The sequence below is a fragment of the Westerdykella ornata genome (genome assembly GCF_010094085.1).
Source record: "Westerdykella ornata strain CBS 379.55 unplaced genomic scaffold EI97scaffold_19, whole genome shotgun sequence".
NCBI classification, from domain to species: Eukaryota; Fungi; Ascomycota; class Dothideomycetes; order Pleosporales; family Sporormiaceae; genus Westerdykella; species Westerdykella ornata.
The window spans coordinates 333,354-361,213 of record NW_022986869.1 but is presented as its reverse complement, the minus strand read 5'-3'; the positions used below and the strand labels follow the sequence as shown (position 1 = coordinate 361,213).

Genomic DNA, 27,860 nt, shown 5'->3' with positions numbered 1-27,860 from the left:
ATATACTAGTAACATGCTTTGAGTACGTATTGCACGATTTCCTCTTGAAGTAGAAATTGCAACTATTCCAGCTACAACGTTTTAAATCTTTCTTAAAGTAGTATTGCATCTGAGCTGTTTGTTTTTGCCTTAACCGCTTCTGCATGCAGGCAAGGAGATGAGAGTGTACGAAGCGATTGTTAGATAGATCCTTGTTGCAATTAATGCATCGATCTTCCTCTGTAAGTCCTGTTTGAGGATAAAATAAACGCCCAGAGACTGGGTTTGCTGTGCTGCACAGCATTGGAATTACATAAGATAACCTCACATCTTTGTTCGTGAACAGGGAGGTACAGAGTTCTTTCCGATATCTGTCATAGCGGAGATATGCTTCAAGATAGCGGGACAGTACGCACTCCATTGTTATCTGCCGCCAGGGTTCGACGACTGCTAAGGCTCCCTTTTCAAAGAAATCTTCCTACTTCTTCAAGTAAACGTTCTTTCGTAGTCGTCTCTGAATTTTGTCCTTCTTTTGCGGAGACATAGATAAAGTCTGCGTTATGTCTACCCGTTGATGCTTGGTTAGTTGGGAACCTGGCGGCATTGGAGCAAGCAGATTTCTCCGGGCTTTCATCGATGTTGCTTCCTCAATCAACGCCTGATTAGGTGTACATCCTTGGGCTAGTGATTGTGTGTCTGCACCAACAATTCTAGAGATGTAGTGTTGGAATGTCCCATCCTCGCAGTGACCTATTAACTGTCGCCTTTGTGCTTGACTGACAGCCTCTGAAACCTGTAAGCTTATGCTTGCAGGTGAAAATATTCACGAACTTACTGTCGATAGTATTACTAAAAACCCTCCGGAAGCAATATGCAGTGAGATTCTCTTCATATCCAGCTCGTTGACCTAACCCAATGAGCATGTTACTTATGCTGTTGAATTTCCAGATTTGATCTTGGTGAATAACCCCCTTTTGATCAACTGACCGAAGAATTGGAACATCAAGCATGCTAGATTTAATCTTAAACCAGCATGTGTCAGTGCCTAGAGGTGTTGGTGTAGCTTCAAGGGAGGTAAACGAGTTACATCCCTCAATTGCCTGGTCAGCAAGAGCCAATACAAGAAAATATGCAACAGGACAGAAGAAGCACCTCTTTGGCTCTTCGTAGAGAAGTAACTGAGGCCTAAAAAACAGTTAGTTTAGATACATGTAAATAGAATTTGGGAACTTACGCATACTTTTCAAGATTACAGGTTCTCTTTCGATACCACAAATGAACAAGAAGGAAATATCCAGAGTATGCCTTGGTTGATTTTCAACCTAGTTAAAAGTCCTTGTAGTGAAGGCCCTCGTTGCTTCCGTAATACACAGTAGATTCTACAACTTCTCCTAGCCGACATCCTACTAGAGCAAGGATAATGATTAGGAAAGCAAGCTGCAAACGGATCCGGGAGTGCAGAAATTCATACTCGTCTGCCTTCCATAGAAAGGTTACAAGGTCTTCAGCAACTTCAAACAGAGCAACTGGTTTGTGGCGGACTTTTGTTGAGATCTTTCCCTCTGCAATAAGGTCTTGTTTTACAAAGCTTGAAAGAGCCATGTTCTCGTTGCGCCCGTAGACATGGCCTGTACGGAGTCTTATAACTAGTGTTAGGGCTGAAAGCCGATGCAGAAGGGTAACATCTGTTATGTTCTTCTCAAGGATGCCCTTTGTATGGTGCGCATACCATCGGAGGAATATCTGGATCTCCTTCACACTTGGAAATGTAGAAAGACACTCCTCAGCGCTTTGCTTCAGGATTTTTCAGGAGAAACTTTGATTTCTTAGCTAGACCTAGTGAAGCACCTATGACGCAACATACGTCTGCCATTTATTTAATATGTGTTGATATTGTTTATACTGGTCTGGCTTCAGGTGAGTTCGGAGCTCTTCGTCGGTCGGCGTGCCGGGGGTGCTTGACTCTTGTGCCAGCGCTACTAGATCGTCATCGTCGCTGTCCGACGTGCTGGTCGAGTAATCGCTTTCGTTCTCCATATAGATGCAAAGGGGGAATCGCAATAATGGGGCGTTGCAACAAAAGAGAAGCAACCTTGAATGAAGGGTCGAAATGAACGATCGCAAAGCGGTTGCAATGAAGCGGTTGCAAATAGTAGGATCACAGTAAAGGAAGGCAACTAAGGGGCACAATGAAGGATGCAATGAAGGGGGCAATGAGAGTGCGCATCGACGGAGGAGGACTACGTGTGCTGGACCTGGGCGCATGATAACTGCATACCAACATCTGTTAACGCGGAACCGAAATGTGCTAGTGTCATTTTACAGACGGCATATCAGCACGCGAACAACGGGAATACAAAACTCGGAACACAGAATTGGGTGAGCAAATTGCCCTAAATAGGAAACCAGGAACATGGCAACAGTTTATTCTGCGCTTAGTGTAGTCGACGTTCGCGGGGAGAATTGGGCCTCTCGTCCGATCGACCATACACAAGCCGTGTAGCGCCCGTTGAGTAGTACCGTGGGTGACCAGGTGCGAATAGCGTGGTGTTGTATGTTTTTTGTTTTTGCTCAATGGCCTTACACCATCCATTAGGCCGACGAAAATGGACTTGGCTTTTCTCTGATTCCTCTGCACGCATGGGAGGGCATCCGGAAAGCCCTTCTATTTTTCGCTAAGTGAGGTAAGCCTTTGGTGGAGCAGGCCAAAGATCGAGCTACTCGCTTGCGAATCTACCCACTGAACTTACTATGTACAACTCATTAAACGCGCCCTACCCGTCCCACGAACCACCTTACCGAGCGAAGCGAGGGAGTTCGTGGGACGGGTAGGGCGCGTTTTCATCTTCCGTTGGAAACGGATATTGCAGAACGCCTAGATTTCAATCTACTAAACATTCTAGTTTCAGAGAGCGCTCGCCGTTATTACCTGCCCCCTAGATTCCTCTCCCATTCTGAATAAGGATAAAAGCAAGTAATATTGTTCCTATAATCTGGCCTGCTGTGCCAGTATTACCTCCGGGACTGCATAGCACAGCCACCATTACGCCGCCACACCGGCTTCAGAAACGATGTGCTGTGCCGCACTATATTCGTCCCATGCACTTGAGAATAGGAACATGTATGCTTCCTCTCTCAACTTCAAATAAAGGGGCATAGCTCTATGAGGAATGTAAAGCAATCATGGGCCAAAAACTCTCACGGTGGTTTTTAACGCCACATCCACTTCCAACCGTACAAGAGCTTTGCGAGAGCTTCAAATCTCCTTGTGAGTTAGCGCTGCCTGATCGTGACGAGGTGCTGATATATCTCGATTTGAAAGCACATGTCCGTCAGGAACTGTTTGCACGACTCTATTCCAACAGAAGCCCGGAATCGATTGTGGACAACGGAGACCAGTGTAAGCCTGACCTGAGCATGAACATATACTATGAAATCTACTAACGCTGATCCAGATATCAGCGAAGAATGGCTGACCAAGCGCCTTTCACACCTTTACCCTGGCTTCGACAATACAGTCGCCGCCGCGACGCCCGTCTTATACAAGATCATTCTCCACCACAGCACATACCCCTTCAAGCCACTACCCAATGCCACGCTTACACCAGTTAAAACCGCTATTGCTGTGGCCCTTCTATCTGCAAATGATAGCACGATTAGCATTACACGTCGGGTAGATACGCACGCATTCTGTACCAGTCGTCGTAACTGGAACGACCGCATCCGTCTCCTGTTTCAAAGCTTATGTGATACCGACTGGTCTGAGCCATCAAGTAAAGAGTGTAGAGAAAAGGAGGATGACGAAGATTTGGTTGCGGTGATATTGAGCCTTCTAAGGTGGCAGTCGTGGGTATGGCACAAATATAGGGACGAAGAGCGCCTTCTCCAGGTTGCGAGCACGCTGCCTAGCTCGCATTCGCGAAGTTTGGATGGAAGCGTTTCTCTGGCTGATATTAGAGTTTTATTGGCACTGATAGTCGCTGCCAGCGTGGGAGAACGGCCAAAAGAACCGGCCGACATGCAAGTGGCAGTTGAGAGTAGAGCTCTCGCCCTGTCAAGTTGCTTCCCAGATCAAGATGGCCGTATCAGCTGGGAGGGATTCCAGCAAACAATAGCGGACTGCATGGTATGAGCTCTCTCTTGAGACATCATGTCGAAATCGCTGATACTGTAAAGCCACTTTTGCTGGCGGAGCTGACCGCCCTCATGTCAAATCTGTTTCGTGTGGAGAATCGCGAGGACTCTTTTGGTTATTTAATTAAATACTCGTGGAGAGTACCACCTGCGGTGAATATACGTGCCAAACTCTAGTAATAAAGCTTCGCTGACAGTAACAGATTGGCGGAACAGAATCCCAATCTAAGATATCTTCTCTCACAATGCCAGAGCTCGCCCAGCTCGGACTGGTGATACGTCGACAGGACTTAGATGACCTGCGCCTGCTCAGGAAAGATGATCCTAAATCACTCTCGAGCTCAGACATCAGCAGATTGTTCAATGACTCCCCCAAGGACCATACTCTCCTGCTCGTGCGCGGCAGAATGAAAAACAACATACCCATACTAATCTGTACCGTTCCATTTCTTACTGCCCAGTGGTCACCCGATGAGCGGTATTTCCTTTCGGAGAATCGGCTTTCCACTGTAGGGATGGACACGGACTGTATCGTGCAGTTGCTACCGACGCATCGCGTGCTGAGAAGTACCTCCGAACTTGCGCAGGTGAAGACTAGTGCAGTAGAACCAGACGATCTGCTGATTGATCTCGGACGCATTAAGATGCGGTTTGCCAAAGGCCTCGAAACAGGAATGCTAGACTCAGGATCGGAAAGTGTGTCTTTTACGGTGGAACTGATGGAGGTCTGGGGACGATGAATACCAGCCGGTTATCATCACTTAACAAAATGCTATGTTCCCTTACCAGTGTACCTCCGATACATGTCTTGCAGTCGAACCAGCAAAACGTTCGCCTGGAGCCAGATTTTTGAACCTCACTACTGCATAACTTCGGATTAAGCAGAAGTAGCTATGCTCCCAAGCAAGTACTATATGCGGCCAATCCCACATTTTCCCCGGAGTGGGCGCATTCAGGTGATCCATCAGCTCGCTGCCCTGCAATCTCGGCATCGGTATCTACTTTTCTCTTAGACTCTACGTCTAGCGTCCTCGTCCTGGTTAATGCGATGCGACTGCGCTCGCCAAACGTCCAGAAATAGGCCTATGCACGGACACCGAATCCTTCGACTCTGGACGCGTAAGCGTAAGAGAGCGAACACTAGTGGAATCGCTTTAGGGGTAACGGCAATATTAATGTATAATAACAGGCACGAGGCTCCATGATAATCTCCAACTCGAGGCAATATGAAATTCCTACTCTTGTCACTCGTTCCATTGGCGGCGGCCACCTCGATCGCAAGACATGTCAGAGGCGCGGACACAGACGCGTCTAATAATCTCATCGTAAAAGCGTCTACTGGAACTTATACTGGATTAATCGATCCGCAGTTCCCAAAAACACGACAATTTCTCTCCATCGCATTCGCTGAACCGCCAGTCAAGTCCCGTCGTTGGTTGCCTCCGAGAAAACTTCCCCGGTCCGATCGGCGCTTCAATGCTTTGGAGCTACCTCCGTCCTGCCCGCAGTTTGTATCTTCGGTTCCATCGCTCCTGAGTGAGTACTTAGCAGACGGTGCTCTCATCTACAATGGAAAGGATAATCACACCTCGGGGCTTGTTGGAGCGGCGACCTCGGAAGACTGTCTTTATCTAGGCATATGGACTCCTGCGAATGTGACATCCAAGTCTAAGTTGCCGGTCTTATTTTTCATGAGCGGAGGCGGGTTCCAAGGTGGGGGTGTCCATATTCCATACCAACTGCCCATGGAGTGGGTTGAGCGTTCACAATCGCACATCGTTGTCACGATCAATTACCGTACCAACATCTTCGGTTTCCCCAACGCAGCGGGACTCTCGGAACAGAATCTTGGGGTCCTGGACCAGAGGATGGCGCTAGAATGGGTGCGCGACAACATCGCAGCATTCGGCGGTGACCCAACGGCCATCACGCAATGGGGTCAGTCCGCCGGCGCGATGTCTGCTGACGCACACGCATATGCCTTCTACAAAGACCCTATTGCGAGAGCCTATTTTCTGCAATCTGGCACATCATTCAGCGGGGGCGGAGTCCTCGACAACACTTTCTCCAATTTCACCTTCGTCGCCCAGCATGTGGGCTGCAATTTCACCACGTCGAAGTCTCCACAGGCACGAACGCAAGAGCTGGATTGCATGCGGAAAGTACCATTCGAGCGCATCTCCAACTTCGTCGGGCAATATGGCGACAGTGGCGCTGCACCGGCACTGTCATTCCTGCCAGTGGTGGACGAACGCATCATCTTCTCCGACTACGAAGCACGGGGGAAGTCAGGCAAGATTGCACGCCTCCCGGCGATATTGTCCAACACGGCCAACGAAGCCTCGTCGCTTGTCCCATTTTCGCCTGCTGGATTCCCCCAAGACGTTATTCTGGCAGTCGAGCTAGCACAGTTCGTCTGCCCGACGTACAAGTCCACAGTCCAACGAAATCAACTCTCCGTTCCGGTCTACCGATACCAATTTGCGGGTAGATTCCCCAACCTCAATCCTCTAGAGTGGACCGGGGCCTATCACGGAATCGACATTCCAATGATTTTTGGAACGTACGACTTGGTGAAGGGACTGGGGGATGTACCCGAGCTCGAGAGAGAGACCAGCCGCGCAATCCAGGACCATGTTCTTGCCTTCGCCAAGGATCCTTATAACGGTCCGCAAAAGCTCAACTGGCAGCCGCTCGACACGCAGGCTCCTCAGGGTGGCCAACTCATTCGCTTTGGGGCTGGGGGTAAGGCCGTGCAGTACGTCGATGGCGTCAAAGTGGACGGTGTATGCCAGGGAATCGGGGAGTATGACGCATTCCCGTAGAGTTGAGAATGTTCGAATCGTATTCGGATCCGGTATTCGCCTTAAGCTTGAGGGATATGTGTTATCTACCGTAGGGTACGAGCTACGTCTAGACTAGATTTTTGGAATTTCCGCAAGGGAAACACTGCCCAGTTTCAATGTTTGTAAGCATAATACAGGACTAATTTACATTACGAATCCTGTTAGGGTATGGAGCAAGATTAGTAGATATTGATAAGCGAGGCATGTGTAGAAACCAGGTTGCGACTTCCCCCACATTTCCACTCCATTCGACGAAAACCCCAGCGCTTGAGAAACCGCATAGCGGACCCTATTTTCCTCATCCAAGTCATCATTGCAAAAAGACAAACTATGTTGTCTAGTCGCGGGCAGAAATATGCAGCACTGGACCTAGCGGCACTTTATACGAACATTCGCGCAGGGCCATATGACAAGGAGAAGTGCCCAAATGGATTCATCTCTCTTACAATGGCCGAAAATGTGCGTATTAGAAACCGTCACAAGTCCCTCTCCTTTCATGGGCTGCGGTGTGAGCTGAAACAATGTAGTTCCTTATGTACGAGGAGATGCTGAGATACATCAAGACGAAGGTCAGTGTGCCAACTATACCCATGAAGCGAAACAACAATCATCTGAACCTATTTAGTGTCTACCGTCAATCTACGCCTCTGCGTTGACTTATCACGAAGGCCCGTTCGGATCGATGCGGTTGAGAACAGCAATGGCCGACTTTCTCAATGGAAAAATATCGCCTGCATCATCCATTTCAGCCGACAATGTATCTTTCGTCAGCGGAATCACAGCACTCAACGAGATTTCTGCTTTGTGTCTCACTGAGGAGGACGAGGGCGTACTTCTCAGCATGCCCATTTACGGCTCCTTTGCGCGGGACTTTGAAACAAAGTCAAAGTATGCTCCATATCCGTAATTGAAACTGTGCCTCACTCACAGGGAATATAGCTGCAAGTTGATATACACACCTTTCGGTGACGTGGACCAATTCAGTGTCCATGCGATCGATCGGTACGAGCAAGCGCTGGAAAAAGCTGAGAAAAGTGGCACCAAGATCAGAGCACTGATTATCAGCAACCCGCATAATCCTTTAGGTAGAAAGAGCAGATCTTCGCCAGTGATCATTGCTAACGTTTAAGGTTAGGCCGTTGCTACACTCGCGATGTGCTCAAAGCTCTGATGCGCTTTTGCAACGAACACAAAATTCATCTCATCAGCGACGAAATATATGCGCTATCTGTGTATCATACAGACGATAGCCACCCAGCTTTCACTTCGGTGTTGTCTATTGACCCAAGCGGTATCATTGATCCCAACCTCGTGCACGTCTTGTATGGCATGTCAAAGGTGCAGTACATATCTCCTTTCGCGAACCTTATAATTGAGGGCAGTGCACTGATGGGCATATGAACTTCAGGATTTTGCTGCCGCAGGTCTCAGACTTGGATGTCTGATTTCCGAGAACGCCGAGATGACAAAGGCAGTACGGTCGTTATCGTGAGTTTCCGACTCAAATGTGTTCCAGGAGTTCCCCGCTGCTAACGTGGTTTGCAGGCGTTTCCACTGTGCGTCGCCGTTGACCTGTGACATTGCAGCGACGATCCTCGAAGACAAGGAGTTTCATGACGCATTCCTCGAGAAAAGTAATGCTGCTCTACGCGAGCACCAGGGAATTGCGACGAAGATGCTCACTGAGGCCGGCATCCCCTTCGCTCCCAAACCGTATGTGCACATTCTTTCTGGCATGGTGATCCTGGCGCACTTGTGGCTTACATCGTTCCAGAAACGCCGGATTCTTCCTGTGGATTGATCTTTCCAAATGCCTGCGTGGCGAGGACTGGCAGGCAGAGACGATACTGAAAGGGAAGCTTTTTGAAGCAGGTATAGAGATGTCGTCTGGAGAAGCGTATCATGCGGAAACACCGGGCTGGTTTCGCTTCATCTTTTCGGTAAACAGGGATGTGGTGTTGGAAGGTCTCCGCAGGTAAGTATTCTGATGGTCGATGACTACCCTAATTGCATCTGATAATGAAGCAGGATCGTATCTTTCTATAAGGCCCATACTTTCCTTGAGAACTAGAGATCGGTCTTATCTCCTGGATGCGACAGAGCTCTCGTACCGGAAGAAAGATAGAGGGTCGTCTTGATCATTTCGTTAGAGAAACGCTAAACTCTCTCTATGTACACATATACCAGCGCCAGGCAAACCTAGCAGCAACGCAAACAACAATGAGCGTATCGCATACCTCTATTTAGTTCTCCAAAAGCAGAAACCAGACACGACCCCACATACCGGCATTGTTCCTGCAAAAACTGAGTAAACAACGGTGTATGCGGATTTTTGAATGCCGGCGAAACAGCTATTCCCAGTGGGCTTACAGCCAATGTAAACATATACACAGTCGCATAGCGATGAAGGCATTCCGAATAGCTTGTTCGATTGGAAAAGAAGATAATAGGTATAGCGAGAGAGAATGCGGAAGAGAGAGAGAGAGAGAGTAGGGAGAAGGATGGAAAAGGATAGAAGGGAGGGGAACCGAGTAGAAGGAGGGAGAAGGAGATCGATATCAAGAGAGAGAGAGAGGAGAGCATAGTGAAAGCGGAAGCAAGGCAGCCTCGCCAAGACTAGTTCACCTGGCTTCACCGTCGATTTGACGCGGCTACTAAAACGCCCTAGCTTCTGTTTGCTAGCCTTTTCTACATAGTACAATATCTATCGGAAGCCGTCCGTCTCCATTGCTCTACAGTCAACTCCAGTTTCTCCCATCACTGTGGGATACACACACGCGGCACCTTGGTCTCCGATTCTCAAATCCCAACAACACGATGGAGGGCGCGTTGGCCGAACTGAGCGTCATTGCCGAAAAGGTCAACCATGTCGGTGAGGAGCTTGAACGAAGAGCGAGGGAGCGTGAGCGGGAGCTCTCCGAACACTTGGCTATCGTGACAGCTAGGGCGGTGCTCCGAGCCCGGGATCGTGTACTTGTCGCGACAAAGGCGCGAAAGGAGGCCGAGGAGGCAATTAAACCGCTTCGCGATAGCATGGAGTACCTGGGGCCAAAGTTGGTTGCAAGTGTTGAGGCCACATGGTTGCAGATCCATCGCGCTTGGAGTGATCAACTGAAAGACGCTATTAGTGAACTGGAGCCGTCACTACCAGCAGGCGTGGATTGCGCCACTGTCAAGATCGAGTTCAATGGAAAGCCGATCCGACTTGAACTGAGCAAAGGGAAACATCCGCAACCCAACGCCAACCCCAGCCACGACGCGGACTTCTTGACGCAGCTTGGTTTCGACGACACGTTCATCAGTACTGTCTTGAAACAGAATTCGGATGCCATGGAGATCCCTGTCGACACAGATACCAATATCAACTCGGAGAAGCGCAAGAATGAGAAGAAACTGGGCTCACTGCGCCCCGAGCTGGATGAAAACCCTGGAGCAGTGGGCGCCCCATCTGCTCCCTCGAATGGAGACCACGACGCACCAACAAAGCCTTCTACTGCGCCAGGTAATAGCGCAGTGACTCCGACCAAGCGAAGATTGGACGTTGAGGAGGGTGAGGGTGAACCAGAATCGGCTAAGAAGCAAAAGAAAGAGGAAGAATTTGACTTCAAGTGGTATTACTTTGAGTGGTTCTACCTATAGGGGTTTTCATGTGTTTAGGAGTGAGGTCTGGGCGGGACGTCCACGGCGGAAGAGAACTCAGGCCAATTCTAAGATGATCGCCACGGGAATGCGATTCAGAGCAGGTGAGGCGGCCAACTATAGCCAAATAGAGACATGATTCGACGCCGATGAAGGTGAACATTTCTAGTAAACGTTTGTGCAACATCTACGCTTCCCGAGCCACAAGCATCACGCCAGCTTCACGCGAGCAACATCCCCCACTGGTAATCCATGTCGAAACAACCTGCTACCGCAAAGACCGCAAAGGGACGCTCCGAAGGCAAGGCACTCCTAGTTATTGACGGTCAGCAGCTCGCCCTAACAATACAACAGCAACGGACGCCCTCCAAGCAAAACCACCGACAGCGGAGACGCTCCGAGCCCTTAGAGGTGAACACTGCCCGTGATCGCCTTTTTCCGCATCGCTAACAAAGCCGAAAGACCTATCGTTAGAAGTTTAAGCGGAACTGCGCAACTTTCCGGGCCTCTGCGACAGAGGATTCTGGTTGGAACTTGCTCGGGATGCAGACAACGCCAGTAAGGAGGCGGAGAAAAGGGAGACTGCACGCCCTGCAGAAACTGGACATGTTGTCAAGTCGGAGTCGGATCCGGCCATGGAGCGTCTAGATCCTGCGACGTGGCACCCATTGGACTTCGTCCGCATCCGCAATTCGTATCGCTATGCAAGATCCTCTCCGCATTGAGGTCAAACGCGGGTGTAAGAGCGAGCCGGGAGAAAGGAGTGGATACATTCTGCCGAAGATGGTGTAATAGCATTGAACCATTACTCGGAATAGAGCCGCTAGCCGAACAAAAGATGTGCCTGAACCTGTCACGTCCCCGTGCTCCTCGATCCCTATACTAAGAAAAGATGGAGTGGGTGGTCTTGGGCATAGTGGGCATAGCGGCGGATGGTATAGAATTGGCATGATACCGAGATCGAAGCCTGCGCTTTGGCGAGTGTGTTCAGTGTCACTGGCATGCTTTGGCGATACAGCTGTCGCACGGCTATACAATGAACGGGCCCTTACATGAGCACTGTACTCATTAGAGTCATGGAGACGTGCTTAAGTTTGACCTCTCAGGGTGACGAGGAGTTCAGATCATTAAAGTTCACGAGGGTTAGGTAAGGTGGAGCAGAGTCCAGTATAGCGCAACGCGGAACTGACTGCCAGATTTCGAGCCGGTGTGGTTATGCTTAGCAAGACAACATAATATCCAGGGCTGTATACTGTCCCCTTCTCTTCGCCCACATTAAGATATTATCGCCTTCGCTCAAGTCGCCTTACATTGGGTGTTCTCTAGAACCTGGAGTAATCTAAACATTTCCTTTGTTGCCTTGTAGTATCCTCGTGGAGAAATGCGAATATTAAAGAACGTGAGGCTAAGGAGTTGGTGCTTGGCCATTCTTACAGTGTCAGACGGTTAATCGAAAGAGTAAACTCACAGCTTGTAGGTAGATTGAGTACTTACTTTTAGGGATAAGGAGCGTATCACAGCTCATCATGTTCGTTTGTGCGAAGCATGTTAAACGGATTCCATGGTGTAGGAATAGCATCGCCAGGCCGTGGCGGCGTCCACTCTTCATATTTGACTCCCGGGGCGCAGAGGTTCGGCGTCGAACCAATACCCGTACACAACCCACAGATATGCGTTCCGCACTCCACTGGTGGAATATCGGTGACCACCTCGTGGCAAATCATTAAGCCAAACGTACACTGTGCGCAGGTGTGGGTAGGGATGCAGCACGGCTTTTCGGCGATATGAGGACCGCATCGTACGCATCTCTGCTTTCTCCCTGTGATACAGTAGCCACCATCGCCAGAATTGCTGAAGATACCAGTTGCTCGAGAGTTAGACGGACAGGTTGAGTCGCAGAATGGGGCTGTGCCTTCCCACCAGCATTCGCATCCCGCGTTGGCGATGCTCACTGAACCTGCAATCAATAAGAGGATTCTGTGAACGTAATTGAACTTCATTTCGAGTAGTAGGAGGCCTTGGAGAGAAATATGATATTTGGAAGTCCTGCGGGACACATTTATTGATTAAGCTGAGCTTCTTCTGTGAGAGTGGTATATCTATTCTTATCTCTACTATCTTCCCATTAGCTTCTTTTATGCTTCGTGATGGTGTGACTTTACATCATTCTTAAATCAACTAGTATTGCGGGGCAATTAGCGGCTCGTACCGTCCTATCAGAAACTACTTGCCTATGTAATTGTTTCTCCCGATCTCCGAGTGTGAAGCAGGGCAGTGCTCAGGACCGCCATCAAGAGGTTTAAGTTAAGCAGGTAGTAGAGGTTTCCAACTCGCTTGTGGATTACGTTAACGATACGGTTAGCTGTGTTGAGTTGCTAGGCGAAAGATGCTCGGTTCGGTGTCGGAGACCCACACGGAAATTTCCAGCCACCCCGTCGGTGAAAAGCACAAACTCACCACTCCCAAAAAGCAACCACAACTTCAAAAAGTTGATCACGGCAGGATTCGAACCTGCGATCTTCTGATTCGTAGTCAGACGCCTTGCCATTGGGCCACGTGACCATTTGTTGAAGCGAATAATTTTTTTGGTTGTGAAGAAAATTCATATAGTGGTAATAGGCCAACACGGCATCTTCAAAACGAAGAACTTATCACTCGTAAATGTGAAATTCTTCGGGGAAGCCAAAGAAGTATAGGTACGTCTTGTAGATTTGGGCTAATGGTATAGTTCCTTCCTGAGAAGAATAGAAATCGCAAACAGTACTACTAGATGGTCTATTCCTTACTGTTGAACTTACTGCAGAGTTAGAGATACCCTAGGGTGCGCCGCGGTCCGTGTATTGACCGCAAAGACTGTTGTCTAACTTAGGCTCACCTTTATTCTGCTCTATGTAATGAAAAAGACCGCGATACTTCTGAATGCAAAAGCTCGAGTAATATCTTGCGCATGAAGTTACATCATGCTTTGTTTGAGGCAAATTGCACGATAAAAGGGTGTTGAAGGTGTAGCAGGAGCCTAATTATGCCTACGGTCAAAGAAAGTGCTGTTCCTAAGAACCTCACCATACAGAAAGCGCCCATGCCTTCTTCATCTATCCAGAGGAAACCACCTCTTCTAAACACTCTACTCACCCCTTACTTTGCCTCTATCCTCCTCGTAGCCTTCCGGCTCACTTAAAAGGATAGGGAGGGAAACAATGCACTGCGGATTAGGGATAAACGGATTTCAGAGGCAGTGTTACCCAAGCATGTCCAGATGACTTTGCAGATGACTTCTCTTTCCGCTGGGTTAAAGAGCGATGCAGGGTCAGATGTCCGGCTTCAAGGCAAGAGCATTCATCCCCGATGGTCTCATATTCTAGACACCCATCCAAAATAATCACCGGACCAGTTCAGTCGGGTCATCACGGTCGTTTCGTCGCCTTGAGTGGTGGAGAAATTCTCTTGCGTGATGACGCTTAGAATACGCACCCGGTCAGAGAGTGTGTAGGAATAGAATCGACAGAAGCAAACACGCCCGTCAACAAACATGGAGTCATGTTGATGATAAGAAATCAGGCGTCCTCATGGGATACGCGTGTTCCGCTCATTGACTATGAGCTGATCAAAGTCAACTATCACTCAGCGGCTACGCCGGCATGACCTCTTGTCAAGGATGCCTCACCGCTCAGAACTTGCAGACAAACAGAGTTTGAAAAGACGGCTGGTAAAAAGGTCGGAACCCACCGCGGATACGATGTCCGTAACGCCCCGCTCGCAGGGACGCCTAAGAAGCAGAGATTCGGCGGTCGGCGCTGACTGATGCCGAAGTGACAGCTCAAAACGGCTGTAGAATCCTGCAAAGTGGCCTCTGAACGTGCAATCCATGTCCAAGTTGTCACCAGATTTTTTAGTATGGCAAAGTTTCCATATCCGCGGGATGTTGGATGGGAGCAAGGGAAAATGTTGGCCTGGGACTGAGTTGAACCAGGTCCTCGGGAACGCTATCAGTACACACTGCAGAAGTTGGTGGCGAGATGCAAATTCCTTTGGCACGGACAGTACAGGTATTGAGGCGAGAAACCCTGGTATCCGGTTTGCGCTAGTAGGCTGGACATGGACTTGTGAATAGGAGCAATGCATTACAGGTGCCGCTCAAACTAGGGTATGCATCCGTCTCTATAGGAAATTTAGCTGGGTGGAGAAGATCATCCGCGCAACGTTTGTTAGGTTCGTATCGAATCCCATTCGAATCACGGCAAGCGATAGCGGCATATGGCCTAGCAGTCTAGAGTAATCACGAGTTAAAGGCGCTCAAAGTCCGATGCAAAGTCCGTCCAAAGCCAGCTGAGATTGCTCTAGGCGAATCGTGACCCCATTGCTTCCTAGAAGATTATTCGCTATTGTAATCGATCCCTGTGTACCTCGCACAAGTCCCGCAACTCATAACATCAGATGATGTGGCTGTAAGAAGCCCTGTCCCAAAAGGCTTCTGGAGCTCTCAAGCTTCCCTGTCAGAGGCTTCTTCAGACATCCCACGTACGCTATCGGTAGGACTGCTCTAGTGCGACTGAGGCGCAGGATGCAAGTGGATCCACGTGCATGACACATAGAGAATGTGGATATATTTCCCAAAATGGTTTCCGGTGTGCCGCTCTACCGCTTGTAAGCTCCATGTTGCGGCCTACGGAGTAGTTTTAGAATGCACGGTACGATCAGGCCTAGGGTTCAGCGGAGCCGCGTACAAGCCCCCGCCAGACATGAGGCGTAAACGATGGTCAGTCCGCGGTATTGGTTGATGACGAGTCACGAAAGCGGGACCAATGAGATTCAATTCGTGTAGATGATGCCTAGGAGTATGCTGCGACCCTTTAGAGCTTAACATTCGGCATGATCTCCGAAAATATGAGGGAAAAGAAAATGAGTTTTGACAAATAACTTCAAGGAATTTTCAGTCCTTTCCGGTACTTGACGCGAGTAAAACAAGCAACACTCAAGATTGTCGGGCCCGTACCGCTCCCGTGCACTACGTTAGGGTATTCGGCTACGCGGCCGCTATACTAGTTGCAGTGTGGATTGCCAGAGGTGCTTAAAATAGATGAAAATCCGCGACCACTAAACGTCAAACTAACCAGTACTTGGTACCTAGTAGGCTAGCAAATACGGTGCGTTCAGATAGCTTGGTGGTAAATACGAGTGACACCTGTAACGAAGGCCTATTTGATCACGGCAAGTCTGTTCCTCGCAAATGCCGAAGCTACACCATGCATCAAATCATGGCTATATCCGTAAATAACTTCCGCTGTGTCGTGTTACACAGGGTAGTATATGGCATACAAACGGGCGTTTCGAACTGTTTCACGCCGAATAGATCTAGTCCCATCGACCGTTCGTGCCCAGCTACTTTTCACACGATTCTGGCCGCCTACGGAAGGGATAACGGAGTCGAAAATCTTGAGCCTCTTTCAATCTCCATAGTTTCTCTCTCCGATCCACTGACGCGTTCACCGCTTCACTGCGTCGCTTGCAGACTTCTACCGATGGCGGAGGTCTCGGTTTGCGGGCAGCAAAGCCGACTGAGTCAGCCTCTGCGTAAGCCCTCAACTGTAATGAGCGTTTACTGGCGCTGAAGTGCCCAGTGCAGCTTCCAGAAGTCACAGAAGGTTGGTTTGGCATGTAGTTGGTGACTTGTTCTGTTTAGTGGCGTCGTGCGAAGGTACAGAGGAAGCTAGGAGATAGCAAAGTACATACCCTTGGATAATGGGATGCAGGGATTGCACGACTGGAAGCATCGTGTGTCCCGAGGCGGGTCGACCCCTTGTCCCGTGGCGCAATAACCTGCAGGTAAGCACAGATGCATATGCGGCTGCGGAGGATGGGACAGGGCTTCCATGTGGATCGCGGATGGCTGGCTCCCTTATCAACTTCCCGCTGGCGCCTAGCAGGGTGGAGGATGACTGTGTGGCGTCAGTATTCTCTACGACACCGTCGTAACGATTTCCAGAACGCACTTAATGCATACTGCGGCTGCTTCACCTCATGGGAGGGTTCGACCAATAAGCCCTACATCACTGACGTTCGGCTCTGCCATTCTGCCATGGGTCTGTATGTGGGTCGGCCGAGGACATCTGTCTGTTGTTCAAGGGTCATTACACAGCTTGAGAATGCGGATTTGGCAATTAGGCAAAGAGATGCAGGTGGTGAGATCATAGATTGGGAGAACTACCCGAAAAGCACTCAAGCCAACGCTAAATTGAGGGAGGAGCACACAAGATTCATGACAGCCCAAAGATGTCACAAGACATTCCACGACAAAAGAGACAATATATCTAAATCCTTCCGAGACCAATGCGGCCACCAAGATTCCGACAAGCCGTGACAGATGGGGTTGGGGTAACTGTTATGGTCCTGGTCCACGTGGCGCGAATGGTGACTGTTGTTGTCGTTGCCGTGTAAGTGAAAGCGAGTTGGGTCCTTGTGGGCGTCGGCAGTGTCACAGTCGAGGTGAAGACGCCTGAATAGATGGTGGTCGGGGGAAGTGTCGATATCGAAGTAGTGGAGACGATGACGGACTCTGTGCTGGTCACTGGTGCAGCAGTCTGCGTGACGGTTGTATTGACAGGAGTGGATGCCGTGACTGTCAACGTGGGCGCATCAGGCGCACGCTCCTCAAGAGGTGCGGCCTTAGCTTTCAGATCACGCTTGAGCTTAGCAGCCTCAATGCGACTGCGTGCATACTCATAATCAATTGCTCTGTCGGTTCTGCGGACATAGCGATTGTACTTGCCGCGGCTGGGTACACCAGTAGGGGTTTCCAAAGCGACGGGATGAATCAATGTAGGTGAATAAGTGAGTGGCTTATCCTTTTTACCACGGCCGGGTATAGTGCACGTAGCGGTGACAGTCTTCGTGGTAATACGGAGATCATTCGTCCAGGTCAATTTGGTTTGAGTGAACGTCTTTGTTAACGTAGTGGTGACGGGCATGGGCGTAATCGTGCTGGTGCGCTGAGCGGTGGCAGAGGGAAGGGTGATGGTCGTAAAGGGCCCAGTCGTGGAAATGATAGTCTGGGTTGAAGTTGACGTAGTCACCACCGTCGGCGTTGTGGTTATACTGAAGGTCACAGTCGGCGTAACGGTGGTCGTGGCTTGCGGCCCGGCATCAATCGAGATATCTGCCGAAGGTTAGCAATGTATGGAAGATACGTGACGGTGTTAGAGTTACCTCTTTCCCACGCGAATGGAAAACCATCATCATTGTTACCAACAACAATGATGATCCACTCTCCCGATACCATTTGGTTTTTCAGGATGGGGCATGTAGACAACTTGGGAGTGTTGCCAGGAGTTGTTCCAACCTGGGAGCAAAGATACTCATCCCCGCTAGGGTCAACAAGAAGGATATCGGCAACATCGTCATTGCACCCTTCAAATGTGGAGACACAAGTGAAGCTCTCATTCGAGTTGGTATTAATGAAGTAGTGCCCTTCATCTACGAAATCCACTCCGTAGGAGAGACAGACCGAATTGGGATCAGTGACTGCCAATGTAAGCAGAGCAGCAAATGCTGAAAGAGAAGTCAAGCGAGGAGAGAACATGATGAAGAAAAAAATTAGACCTGAGGAGGATGGACAACACGGGAGTCGAGACGGGTGGGTGGTTGAGCTCAGTGAGGGACAGCGCAGCGGTCTTTTGTATGCTCCCACAATGGAGCTGAGAAATTCATAGTCATATCAAGGCGTTCCTGCCGCGCCCGTCCTCCGAGCTCTGGCAGCCAGCGCTCTCGTTTGATGGAGCCATCGAGCTGCCTAGAGGCACAACATGCACCTTTTGGTGCGGTCCAGGTCACCCCGAGCGGAGAGGCGGAAGGAATAGGCCGTGCTACTCGAGTACCTCCATGAGCGGTCCTCTGGTCCTGCTTGCGCCACCGCAGGAATGCTGGCTCGTGTGCCTCTGGTGCGCAAGAGAGACATTCACTGCACATGGCCATGGGTTCTCGAAGTCCAAAAGCGGTGACGTATTAGATAAGCAGCCTTGGCATGATCGGGAGCAGGGGTCAACTCGCCTCAGGTCCTTATGATCCCAATTATAGCCGCCGCAACCTCACCTCTTCCCCCGTTCGATCACAGAATGGATCACAGAATGCCAACGACAGCTCACCTGCAGCCCGCAGACGCAACCCACCCTACCCGACGACTGATCGTTCCTCGCAGGTGCCTGGCCTCGTACGCCCTGCCCTGCGCTTGGTAGTAACAGCTGCATTGCACACTCGGATCAGCCCCATGACGCGGACCCGACAGCCCTCCGAAGCCTCAGGGAGGCCCATGTAGCTGTGTTGAGCTGCACGACGACTGCTGATCTCCGCTGTCATCCCGGCGACCCGTCTTCCACGCTCGTGTTCCCGACCGGCCGGGAGATGGTTACCACGGGCACGCCCCAAGCATGCGCTTCATGCCTACTCTGAGGACCATGTATCACTCGACCGCCTGTCTCTGAGGCCACTCAATGGTCCAGCTCGAACAAGTGGGGCTCTGCCACGTTCTGTCCCGCATGGTGCTGCTGGACCTGACTTGAAAACACGAGGTTTACAAGTCCTAGCTGCTGACAATGACTTGTTCATGCAAGCTCAAAGTAAGACATTCACTGGAAAACCTGGGAGAACATACCAGGAGCCCCGCCGCCTTCCCTGGGCCCCCAACACTGGCTTCCTACTTGGTTCAATGTTGTATTGAAATGCCGCAGCTACGTTTCCGTGCGTACGTGTACGCAAAGCCCGGGACTTTGCAATAGGCCTCTGACTCCGGCGGTGCATTCGCAGTCGTTATCATCACGTTCGGGTCCCTTTGCCCCACACTTGTGGCTTCTTCTGCAGGATGCATCTCGTCTCTTTTTTCCCAGTTGGGCGTTCTGCAGGAAGTACCGTTCTGATGTTGCCGACTTCGTCTGGTGATTGTGCGGCGCAAGTTTGATGCTCTCGGCACTTGGTCGGCTTCTCATTGCCTACGGAACACTACATGCCAATGCACCATGGACACCTCTCAATAGGAATTTACCTTGCCTTTGGGTCCCAGGGTCGCACATTGACCGGGCGGTGCGTTTTACAGGTCTAAGTCCCTAGAACCGGTTTACGAGGATCCCGTCTGGAGCAGGGTTGAATGATTCTAACGTTACAGGAGTCAGGGCCGGAAGCATGACCATGGTCGCCACTTTTACCGTGATGGTCAGCCTTCCTTCGGACTTGAGAACATCATCGCCCAGTGCAGGGTGCAGCTATCGAATTTTGAAGACCAATACCAATTCCTCAAACGGCCTCAGCTCCGGGTATCAGCGCCACGCACTGAAGCGTGGTCCTGAAAATAGACTTCTTTTTGCGATGACAGCGGATTCAGGACTGACATGACGAATATGCCGTGCCTCCGTCGTGACCGGAACTTTTCCCACTGCATCGACCAAGGGTGTAAAAGACAAAATATTGGCTACGCGGCACGAGCCACGTGCTCTGACCCTCGCCGACTAGGACGACAAGCCACCAGCAGCCATTAGCACAGGCACTCAGCTTGTAGGATGTCTATATCCTTAGTCGGTACCTGAGTAGCGCCACCGCTCCTTGGACCCGTCCAGTCCAATACGTAATCCCAGTCGTTTTCTCATTTCCTATTGCAAAAGTATCTTATATATCTGTCACCCCAAGCTATTTCCCACCGCATTCTTCAGTGTTTCCTCTGATAAGCTTGTCATCTCTAGGCTTTGTGAGGTCCCATCCATTTTTGATATCTTTATTGTCTTGTCTCGTTGGCCCACTGGGCTCCCTCGAAAATGTTGCTTCACCAGATAGCATGCTGGCTGTCTTTTGGTACAGCTGCCTTAGCAGCAACCATTCCTCGTGATCCCTCTGTCCAGCAGGGTTCACCTGTCATCGTCGAGAGACAGGCAACTACAACTACTCCAGTTCCCGACGGAGAGTGCACCAACGGTCCTCGAACGAGGAATTGTTGGTCTAAAGGTTTCAGCATTGCGACCGACTTCGACGCGAAATCTCCACCGGCCGGCAAAACTGTTACTGTACGAAGAGCCTGAGATTTCATCCCATATCCGCTGACTTTGCCAGTACAACCTTGTTATTACAAACACGACTTTGGATCCCGACGGATCCGGGCCAAGACTTGCCATGGTGGGTTTTCCATTTTCCATGACGGAGCTTCTACTCACGGTCTTTAGCTCATTAACGGCACATATCCCGGTCCGACTCTCAGAGGTAGGTTTTGCGAGGCGACCACATGCCTGATGTATACTTACATGCGCAGCGTCTTGGGGAGATACTCTCGTAATCAATGGTAAGTTCCTGTTGAGTTGTGATTTAGTCCCGCTAATCCTTCTCAGTGAAGAGCGAACTGCAACATAATGGGACGGGCATTCATTGGCATGGTGTGAGGTGCGGCTTCCCCCACTGGTTCGACCAGACCCATAGCACCCAAGCATGGCAGTTGGCTATGCTGTTGTGTCACATTCCGTTTCTATTCTCAAGATCGGCACTGACCTAGTTTCATACAGACAGTTGAACTCGTGTCAGCACGACGGAGTTGGAGGAGTGACGGGTACGATTCCCCCATAGGCAATGAATCCTTTGCTAACACTGACTCAGAATGCCCCATTGCACCGGGCCACACGCGGCAATATGTCTTCAAGTGCACTCAGTTCGGTACCACCTGGTATCACTCGCATTGGAGCGCGCAGTATGGCGACGGAGTCGTTGGTACTCTCATCATTGTAAGTGGTGTAATGATCAATTGTTGATGCAATCATTGACAAGTGAAGGATGGCCCGGCCACTGCCAACTACGATGAGGACCTTGGTGTGATGCCTATCACAGACTGGTACAACAAGCCTGCGTTTGAGTTGAATGAGCAGGCGCAGCTGTCGCGGACCGGGCCTCCTGTTCCGAACAATATCCTGGTGAATGGCATGCACAAGAGTAAAGGTGGTAAGGGTGAATACTACAAGTTGAAGGTTCAAAAGGTAAAGAAGTGAAGGCGGCAACCCATGTTCCGAACCAGGCTGACGCTTAGTGTAGGGCAAGAAATATCGCGTCAGATTGATTAACACGGCGGTCGACAGTGTATTCCATGTCTCTTTTGACGGGCATCCATTCACAGTCATCACTTCGGATTTCGTGAGTAGCCTCCCTCCGCGTCTGATTGGGGCTAGTGCTGATCCTGCAAGGTTCCCATCAAACCATTCGTGGCGACGCAGTTGACTCTCAACATTGGTATGGCCCTCTGCGTGTTCTAGCTGCTCACCAACTTTGCGTTGTAAGAAAGCGGGTCTGACTTTCTCTAGGCCAACGTTACGACGTCGTCATCAATGCCAATCAGACAGTGGGGAACTACTGGGCTCGAGTGGCCGTTGGCACTGATTGTGGAGACAACGAAATCATTGACGCGGGCATTCCGATGGGAGCGATCTTGCAGTATGAAGGAGCGCCCGACGCTGAGCCTACCTCGACCGGTGTTGAGATGAGAACCAGCTGCGTGGACGAGACCAACCTTGTCCCCTTCGTGCCGAACACGGTTCCTTCTAGCATTGTTCCGCAGAATGAACTCGCTCTCAACCACGTCCAAGACGCCACGACGAACAACCTGTTCAGATGGACAATCGATGGTTCTCCCCAAGTGGTCAATTGGACGCAGCCCAGTCTGAAGACGACATTGGAGCAGGGGCCCGATTACGGCAACCACAGCAACGTCTACGAGATTGCAACCAAAGATAACGTAAGCCTTATGCAAGATTCTACACATGAAAATGTGTTAATGAATAATAACAACAAGCTGACGCTTTCTTCTAGTGGTATCTGTGGTGGATCCAGACGCGCACCTTCATCCCGCTCCCCCACCCCATCCACCTCCACGGCCACGATTTCTACATTGTCGGAAAGGGCTCCGGCGTCTGGGACGGCAACACGGCGGGACTGACCTTCAACAACCCCACGCGTCGCGACACGGCGACGCTCCCGGCGGGCGGATATCTCCTCCTCGCCTTCCCCGCCGACAACCCGGGTGTCTGGGTGATGCACTGCCACATTGCGTGGCACGCCGCCCAGGGCCTCAGCGTGCAGTTTTTGGAGAGGAAGAACGAGATCTCGCAGGCCATTGGCAATCGGGATGAGTTCAACAGGGGGTGCCAGGAGTGGGCCGAGTACTGGCGGCCGGGCAATCATCCGTATGAACAGACCGACTCGGGGCTTTGAGAGGAGAGGAGAGGATATACCGAGTGGGTTGTTTGACGTCCGTTTTTGTTGTTGCATTGGGAGTACGTATAAGGGGAACAAAGTCAATTTTTTTGGTCTTCTTTTATTTTTATTTTTTTCCTTCGTCTGTTGATCTTTCTTCCTTGCGCTCTTTCGTCATAGAGATCAATTGGAGCGAGAATCTCCTCTCCAAGAACCGTACATACATACAAGGGAATCCACAACATGGTACCATATGTACTCCGTACAACCGTGATGATTGATGAGAAGCTCCTGCTTGCTTGCTGTCTGATTCTTGATTCGTCTAAGCTTTCCTCCCAGTCTTGGCGAGAGAAGGAAACTGCACTGCCACAAACATCTACTACCAGTAGTATCATGCATGTGTGGGTCCCGTCGTCCCTGCGGTGGGTCGATCAGATGCAACAACTCTGCATGGAGCGGCAACGTCGATCATGATCGACGATTGATACACAGTTGATGGATTGAATCTGGGCGTGTGTATGGGGTGGAACATGTTAGCGTTGAGGTTCCCTCATTATTGGGAAAAAGATCAATCCCTATCTTCACAACCCCGATCCAATTCGGAGACATGGCACCCGAAATTCGCGGCGTGTATAGGTATGGGATATTGTGATTAGGATTATCTACTTCCAAGGCGCAAGATGGAACCAAAGAAAAAGCCACCCTCTCCCTGCCCTCCGTCCCACCCATCCTCATTACCTGCATCCATCCATCCTTGTCTTCAGAGAGAACAATGAGTATCACGACATCACTTCATCATAGCGAGCGTCTCCTCATATAGGGAAAAGTTAAGGAAAAAAAGGGATTCGAAGAAGCGCCGACGCTGAACCCGTCACACCGAAGAAGAAAAACAAAGCCGCCAACATTCGGTTCCCTCCGCCACGTATGCTGTGTAGCTGCCACGCCTTGCTTTTGTCTATGCCTTGACAAGGGTCAATGGTCGCTAATGAGAAGCGCAAGCCATTTACAAGGCGATCATGCCCAAGAGACCGAGGGCACCGACGACGCCGGCGTTGATCATGCCGGTCGGGAGAGCAGCAGCGCCGCCAGAGGACTGGGAGGACGCGGGCCCGGTCTTCGAGGCCGAGGGCGTAGGGGACAAGACGCTGGTGATGGAGGTCACGTTCTTGCCAGAGGGGCTGCCGCTGACGGTGGGAGCGGCACCGGAGGACGTCTCAGCACCGGTGGGCTCGGAGGAGGGGGGAGTGGTGGTCGCAGGGGCGACGGCCGGGTAGAGGAGAGGAAGGTAGCTCTTGACGTCGGCGGGGAGGGACTGGTACCAGCCTGGGGTGCTGCCGGCGGAGAGGGACGAGGCGAGCTCGGAGGAGAAGGCGGAGGGGTCGGCGAGGGCCGAGGAGACGGATTCGGCGGGGATGGCGGTCGCGAGGACGTTGAGCACAGAAGCGGCGACGCTGTGGGTGGGTTAGTCCTATGTAGGGAGATTTGAGTTGGGGGGTGACGAACGAGTCGGTGATTTGGAGGCCCTGGGCAAAGGCGCAAGAAGAGAGGGCCAGAAGGGCAAGGGATGCGGAGAGCTGCATGGTTGCTGCGAGGTGACGAAGTGCTTAGGAAACGAACGGTTTGATGTGAGAGTGTGGAGATGAAGGCGGGACAGCGAAGGTCGGTGGAGCAACAAGAGACGGGAAGTTGGACGAAGCACGAAGCACGAGCGTGGCAGAGTGAGCGAGGGAGATGGAAGGGCGGAGGGGGGAGAGGATCTGTCGGGGTATTTGAAACACGGGGGGTGCCTTTGTTTGCGCAACCCTAATCCAGAAACGGGTCCAGCTCACGATGGGAAGGCGCGCCTCTCGTTTAAATTGGCCTCTTACCTCAGGCAAGAGCGACCAATATTGGGCGATGACAAAGACATGTTACCCCAAGCGCCGGGCAACTGTTGGGTTGTCTCGCGGATCCACGTACGCAGTGGTGGCGATGCTGCATCCTCGTCGTCGCTGTGAGAGGTCCAACCTCAGCCCCAGCGAAGGCTTTGCCAGCGCAACACCTTTTCTCCTACATCTCTCAACTGCTATCGTGACATGGCAACACTGAAGGCCTTTGGTGTCATTAACCACTCCATCTCCGCAATTCGCGAATCAGACCAATCATGGCAGTCGTCACCTTCACTAGCCGACTGTTCATTTCCACCAGCCTCGACTCCTTCAAGGATCCGCCCCAGTAGTCGGTGTTTGGGCCATTGACCTGCAGCTTTTGGGAGAACAGCAAGTTGGAGAGAGAGAAAGGCTTGTGATGCACCAAAGACGTGCTCTGCAGCCTCAATTGCGAGTGCCGATTTGAACTGCAGCTTGTTTGGCCTTCCCCATAGCGAGAAGCTTCGAGCCTTGGTGAGGTTTAGGACCGCAATATCTCCCTGGTGATTTGACAGTGACCCGGGCCATTTTGGTCAATGTGCCCAATCAAGCCCGTCCTTGGTCATCGATTCATTGCCTGTTCGGGCCCAGATCTCCAGGGCTGGAGATCACGCTCACGTGCTGCGTCCCCTGACCTCGATCTTGGGCGGTCCCCACTCGTTCACCATCCTAACATTCAAAAAATGTCAAAGCACCGAAGTGCAGCAATCTCTCGCTACTCCGTATACAAGCAAGAAATGCAATAATACGATTGCCCAACGCCCCGAAGCGAATCCTACGACAGGTCGCTCGGTCCGCAGGTCTCACAAGGCAGAGTACGGAGTACCTCTATAGCTCTATTCTGATATAGCGTAGCTGGTTGGGGTCCAGAAAATCCCAGGCCAGATCCACCACCTCAAAAATGGCCTCGCGCCCCCGCCCGTTGCTCGAAGCCCAGCTCGGTGACTCCTCCATCCCTCTGAAATACACCTCTCCCCGGACATGGGAATCATCCGCAAAGACCCTCTTCATCTCCACGCCCTCTGCGCATAGCACCCCTCTCCAATAGCTACACTACTAGTACCCACACCCACCGACGCACACAATGACACACCCCTCGGACCCCTCGGAACCCCCCTTCTCCCTCTCCCTCAACCTCAAGAAGCACCCTGCAACACGCACCTTCGACCCCACCGTCCCCGCTTCCACGGCCGCAAAACCCCTTCTCGTGCCCCAGCCTGCGCCGAAACCGAAGCCGCCTCTCTATGCCATACCCATTGCCCTCGGTCTTGCCATCCTGCTGGCTCTGGTGGTCCTGCTCATTGTCTTGGCGAGGAGGGGGAAATTGAACAAGTTCGGTTCGAGGCTGAACCCTTACACGCGGCGGGCGAAGCGGCAGGCGCAGATTGAGCGGGTGGCTAAGGTGGAGGCGGAGAGGGCGAGGGGGTTGGAGGAGATGGGTCACCCGGTAGAGAACAAGAGGGAGAAGAGGGGAGGGAGTTGACAGCAAGACTGTTGTGAGACTTGTGCGTTCGTTGAGCGTAGGATTGCCTATGTGATTCGGGAATTCTTGAATGTATTCCAGATAAGGATGCAAAAGAGAGGTGCCAATAAGACGAAGGCGCACGACAGGCATAGTGAAGGGGACACGATGTGCGCAGCCCTAAAAAGATATCGCATGCGTCACGCCGGTGTTATATCAAGGCACACCAACAATTACAGCCTGGTATCCTGGAGTTCTACTCTCAAAGTCATTCGATACCAGAAGAGCATGCGTCTCAAAATGAAAGAAGAAGACCACAGAACGATTACTCCAACTTTCCCCTTCCAAGTCTTGAGACAACAATATCATCTCTATTCCTCCTCTGATCATAAACATCGGTCTGACGTACACACGCAAGCGCATGTCTATGAAAAGAGCACAGAACAAGAATGAAGATGGGAAGGAAACGCAGAGTCAACCCTGGCGAAAAGGTAAATGCGACTGAGCTGGTTCCTCCCCTATCGAGCGTAAACGCAGGTAATAGTAATTCCCCTCCACGTCTTCTTCCTTGTACAAATACGGGTCTCTCCGGTACTCGAGGTAGTCAAACCAGTTGTAATCCCGCCGTGAATTCTGAGTCCGTGGTATCTTCTCTCTTGCGAGCCACCCTTCCGAGGGCTCGATATCCCAGACTCTGGATTGTCTTGCTGCCCGCAGCGCAACAGTCCTCGCTATGGTCCCAGCTCTGACGCAGATGTTGCAAAGCCGTCTCTGCCCCTGGATGTCATGATATTGCTTCGTCCCATAGAGTCTCAAAACCAGAGCTTCAACGTCCACACGCAGGACGAAAGGAGGGAAGCCGCGGACTCCGTTGGCGCTCAGGTCGGTGCCGGAAAGATGGAACTGTTCCGCAACTTCGTTGATCGACTTTGTACACATGCACATCAGCCTACACTGACCTCGTATGGCGCAATGGGCTTGACTCACATAGACCTGAGCATAGAAACAGTCTCGACAAGCAGAGATTGGTCTCATCACACTGCGGTGAGGGTACTCGCTAAGTAACACATTGCAATAGACACACAATCTTGGCGCATACTGCAGCCACAGCTTGCGGTAGACGATGCCACTCGGATCCGGACTTTCTGTCGCTGGCTTGCAGTGCTCGGCATGCGTTACCGGTGAGTTGGCCTTGCCGTGAATCTTCACCAGGTGTGCGCAGAAACGCTCAACATGCTCTCTCATACGTCGTGAGGTCATCGCCAGTACATTGAAGGGATGCTGGTGATCCCTCCATTGAAACAGATTCACTGCGAACCGATCAGTGTCCGGCGGCGCCAGGCGGCTCATGTAATAGGCTTTTCTAGCCTCTGTTTTCTTTTCCATCGGATAGTCATGGTCGCTTTGCCGTTCGCTAAGTCCAGGTAGTCTCGAGCGGGGATGTGTCAAGAAGGATAGAATGATAAACGCGATTTCAGTTGGTAGTTGTTCGATGCTGCTCAAACCCGCCATGGACCATCCAGTCCTCGAGTGTTCTGATGACCAGGTGGGGAGCAAGGAAATAGAGCGGAGCGGATATCAGTAGAAACGTAAGAATCCACACTTATGATAAAATCATTATACCTCAGGGTAGACACGGGAACGGCAAAGGAAAAGGAAGTGACAGGAAAGGCTGAAATCAGGCCGCAA

At 51.1% G+C, this 27,860-nt stretch overlaps 10 protein-coding genes and 1 non-coding gene across 11 annotated transcripts; 4 read left to right on the top strand and 7 right to left on the bottom strand.

Moving 5' to 3' along the window:
- Positions 1-457: 457 nt before the first annotated feature.
- On the bottom strand, positions 458-1,581 carry EI97DRAFT_444049 (uncharacterized protein; the record flags this gene model as incomplete). Its single annotated transcript, XM_033799871.1, has 4 exons — positions 458-765; positions 815-1,164; positions 1,214-1,284; positions 1,387-1,581. 4 exons carry the CDS (start codon positions 1,579-1,581, stop codon positions 458-460), a joined length of 924 nt encoding a protein of 307 aa, XP_033652121.1.
- Positions 1,582-3,162: 1,581 nt separating this feature from the next.
- Positions 3,163-6,938, top strand: EI97DRAFT_460152 (alpha/beta-hydrolase; the record flags this gene model as incomplete). The annotated part of the gene is made up of 6 exons (XM_033801076.1): positions 3,163-3,379; positions 3,435-4,105; positions 4,156-4,266; positions 4,317-4,508; positions 4,575-4,809; positions 5,533-6,938. 6 exons carry the CDS (start codon positions 3,163-3,165, stop codon positions 6,936-6,938), a joined length of 2,832 nt encoding a protein of 943 aa, XP_033652120.1.
- Positions 6,939-7,289: 351 nt separating this feature from the next.
- Positions 7,290-8,938, top strand: EI97DRAFT_381254 (1-aminocyclopropane-1-carboxylate synthase 1; the record flags this gene model as incomplete). Its single annotated transcript, XM_033795792.1, has 8 exons — positions 7,290-7,418; positions 7,487-7,528; positions 7,585-7,847; positions 7,899-8,044; positions 8,095-8,297; positions 8,368-8,447; positions 8,505-8,672; positions 8,734-8,938. The coding sequence occupies 8 exons, from the start codon at positions 7,290-7,292 to the stop codon at positions 8,936-8,938; spliced, it is 1,236 nt and encodes a 411-aa protein (XP_033652119.1).
- Positions 8,939-9,603: 665 nt separating this feature from the next.
- Positions 9,604-10,836, top strand: EI97DRAFT_102943 (uncharacterized protein). The gene is made up of 2 exons (XM_033792898.1): positions 9,604-10,702; positions 10,754-10,836. The coding sequence occupies exon 1, from the start codon at positions 9,777-9,779 to the stop codon at positions 10,596-10,598; it is 822 nt and encodes a 273-aa protein (XP_033652118.1). The 5' UTR covers positions 9,604-9,776; the 3' UTR covers positions 10,599-10,702; positions 10,754-10,836.
- A 952-nt stretch (positions 10,837-11,788) lies between these two features.
- Positions 11,789-12,776, bottom strand: EI97DRAFT_102871 (uncharacterized protein). Its single transcript, XM_033792897.1, has 3 exons — positions 12,761-12,776; positions 12,093-12,709; positions 11,789-12,027 (listed from the first exon to the last, which is right to left on the bottom strand). The coding sequence occupies exon 2, from the start codon at positions 12,596-12,598 to the stop codon at positions 12,113-12,115; it is 486 nt and encodes a 161-aa protein (XP_033652117.1). The 5' UTR covers positions 12,599-12,709; positions 12,761-12,776; the 3' UTR covers positions 11,789-12,027; positions 12,093-12,112.
- A 312-nt stretch (positions 12,777-13,088) lies between these two features.
- EI97DRAFT_t72 lies at positions 13,089-13,160 on the bottom strand. The gene has a single exon. It is a non-coding gene; the product is annotated as a tRNA-Arg (tRNA).
- Positions 13,161-16,776: 3,616 nt separating this feature from the next.
- EI97DRAFT_402188 (uncharacterized protein) lies at positions 16,777-18,543 on the bottom strand. Its single transcript, XM_033796481.1, has 2 exons — positions 17,802-18,543; positions 16,777-17,751 (listed from the first exon to the last, which is right to left on the bottom strand). The coding sequence occupies exons 1-2, from the start codon at positions 18,172-18,174 to the stop codon at positions 16,907-16,909; spliced, it is 1,218 nt and encodes a 405-aa protein (XP_033652116.1). The 5' UTR covers positions 18,175-18,543; the 3' UTR covers positions 16,777-16,906.
- Positions 18,544-20,184: 1,641 nt separating this feature from the next.
- EI97DRAFT_102769 (uncharacterized protein) lies at positions 20,185-22,875 on the top strand. Its single transcript, XM_033792895.1, has 12 exons — positions 20,185-20,638; positions 20,685-20,747; positions 20,795-20,831; positions 20,881-20,910; positions 20,957-21,008; positions 21,128-21,171; positions 21,219-21,343; positions 21,392-21,592; positions 21,648-21,746; positions 21,797-21,842; positions 21,914-22,344; positions 22,419-22,875. Exons 1-12 carry the CDS (start codon positions 20,393-20,395, stop codon positions 22,818-22,820), a joined length of 1,776 nt encoding a protein of 591 aa, XP_033652115.1. The 5' UTR covers positions 20,185-20,392; the 3' UTR covers positions 22,821-22,875.
- A 791-nt stretch (positions 22,876-23,666) lies between these two features.
- On the bottom strand, positions 23,667-24,538 carry EI97DRAFT_102752 (uncharacterized protein). Its single transcript, XM_033792894.1, has 2 exons — positions 24,306-24,538; positions 23,667-24,253 (listed from the first exon to the last, which is right to left on the bottom strand). The coding sequence occupies exons 1-2, from the start codon at positions 24,380-24,382 to the stop codon at positions 23,806-23,808; spliced, it is 525 nt and encodes a 174-aa protein (XP_033652114.1). The 5' UTR covers positions 24,383-24,538; the 3' UTR covers positions 23,667-23,805.
- An 847-nt stretch (positions 24,539-25,385) lies between these two features.
- EI97DRAFT_102740 (uncharacterized protein) lies at positions 25,386-26,484 on the bottom strand. The gene has a single exon (XM_033792893.1). The coding sequence runs from the start codon at positions 26,322-26,324 to the stop codon at positions 25,758-25,760; it is 567 nt and encodes a 188-aa protein (XP_033652113.1). The 5' UTR covers positions 26,325-26,484; the 3' UTR covers positions 25,386-25,757.
- Positions 26,485-27,829, bottom strand: EI97DRAFT_102739 (uncharacterized protein). The gene is made up of 2 exons (XM_033792892.1): positions 27,159-27,829; positions 26,485-27,098 (listed from the first exon to the last, which is right to left on the bottom strand). The coding sequence occupies exons 1-2, from the start codon at positions 27,681-27,683 to the stop codon at positions 26,646-26,648; spliced, it is 978 nt and encodes a 325-aa protein (XP_033652112.1). The 5' UTR covers positions 27,684-27,829; the 3' UTR covers positions 26,485-26,645.
- Between the last annotated feature and the right edge of the window lie 31 nt (positions 27,830-27,860).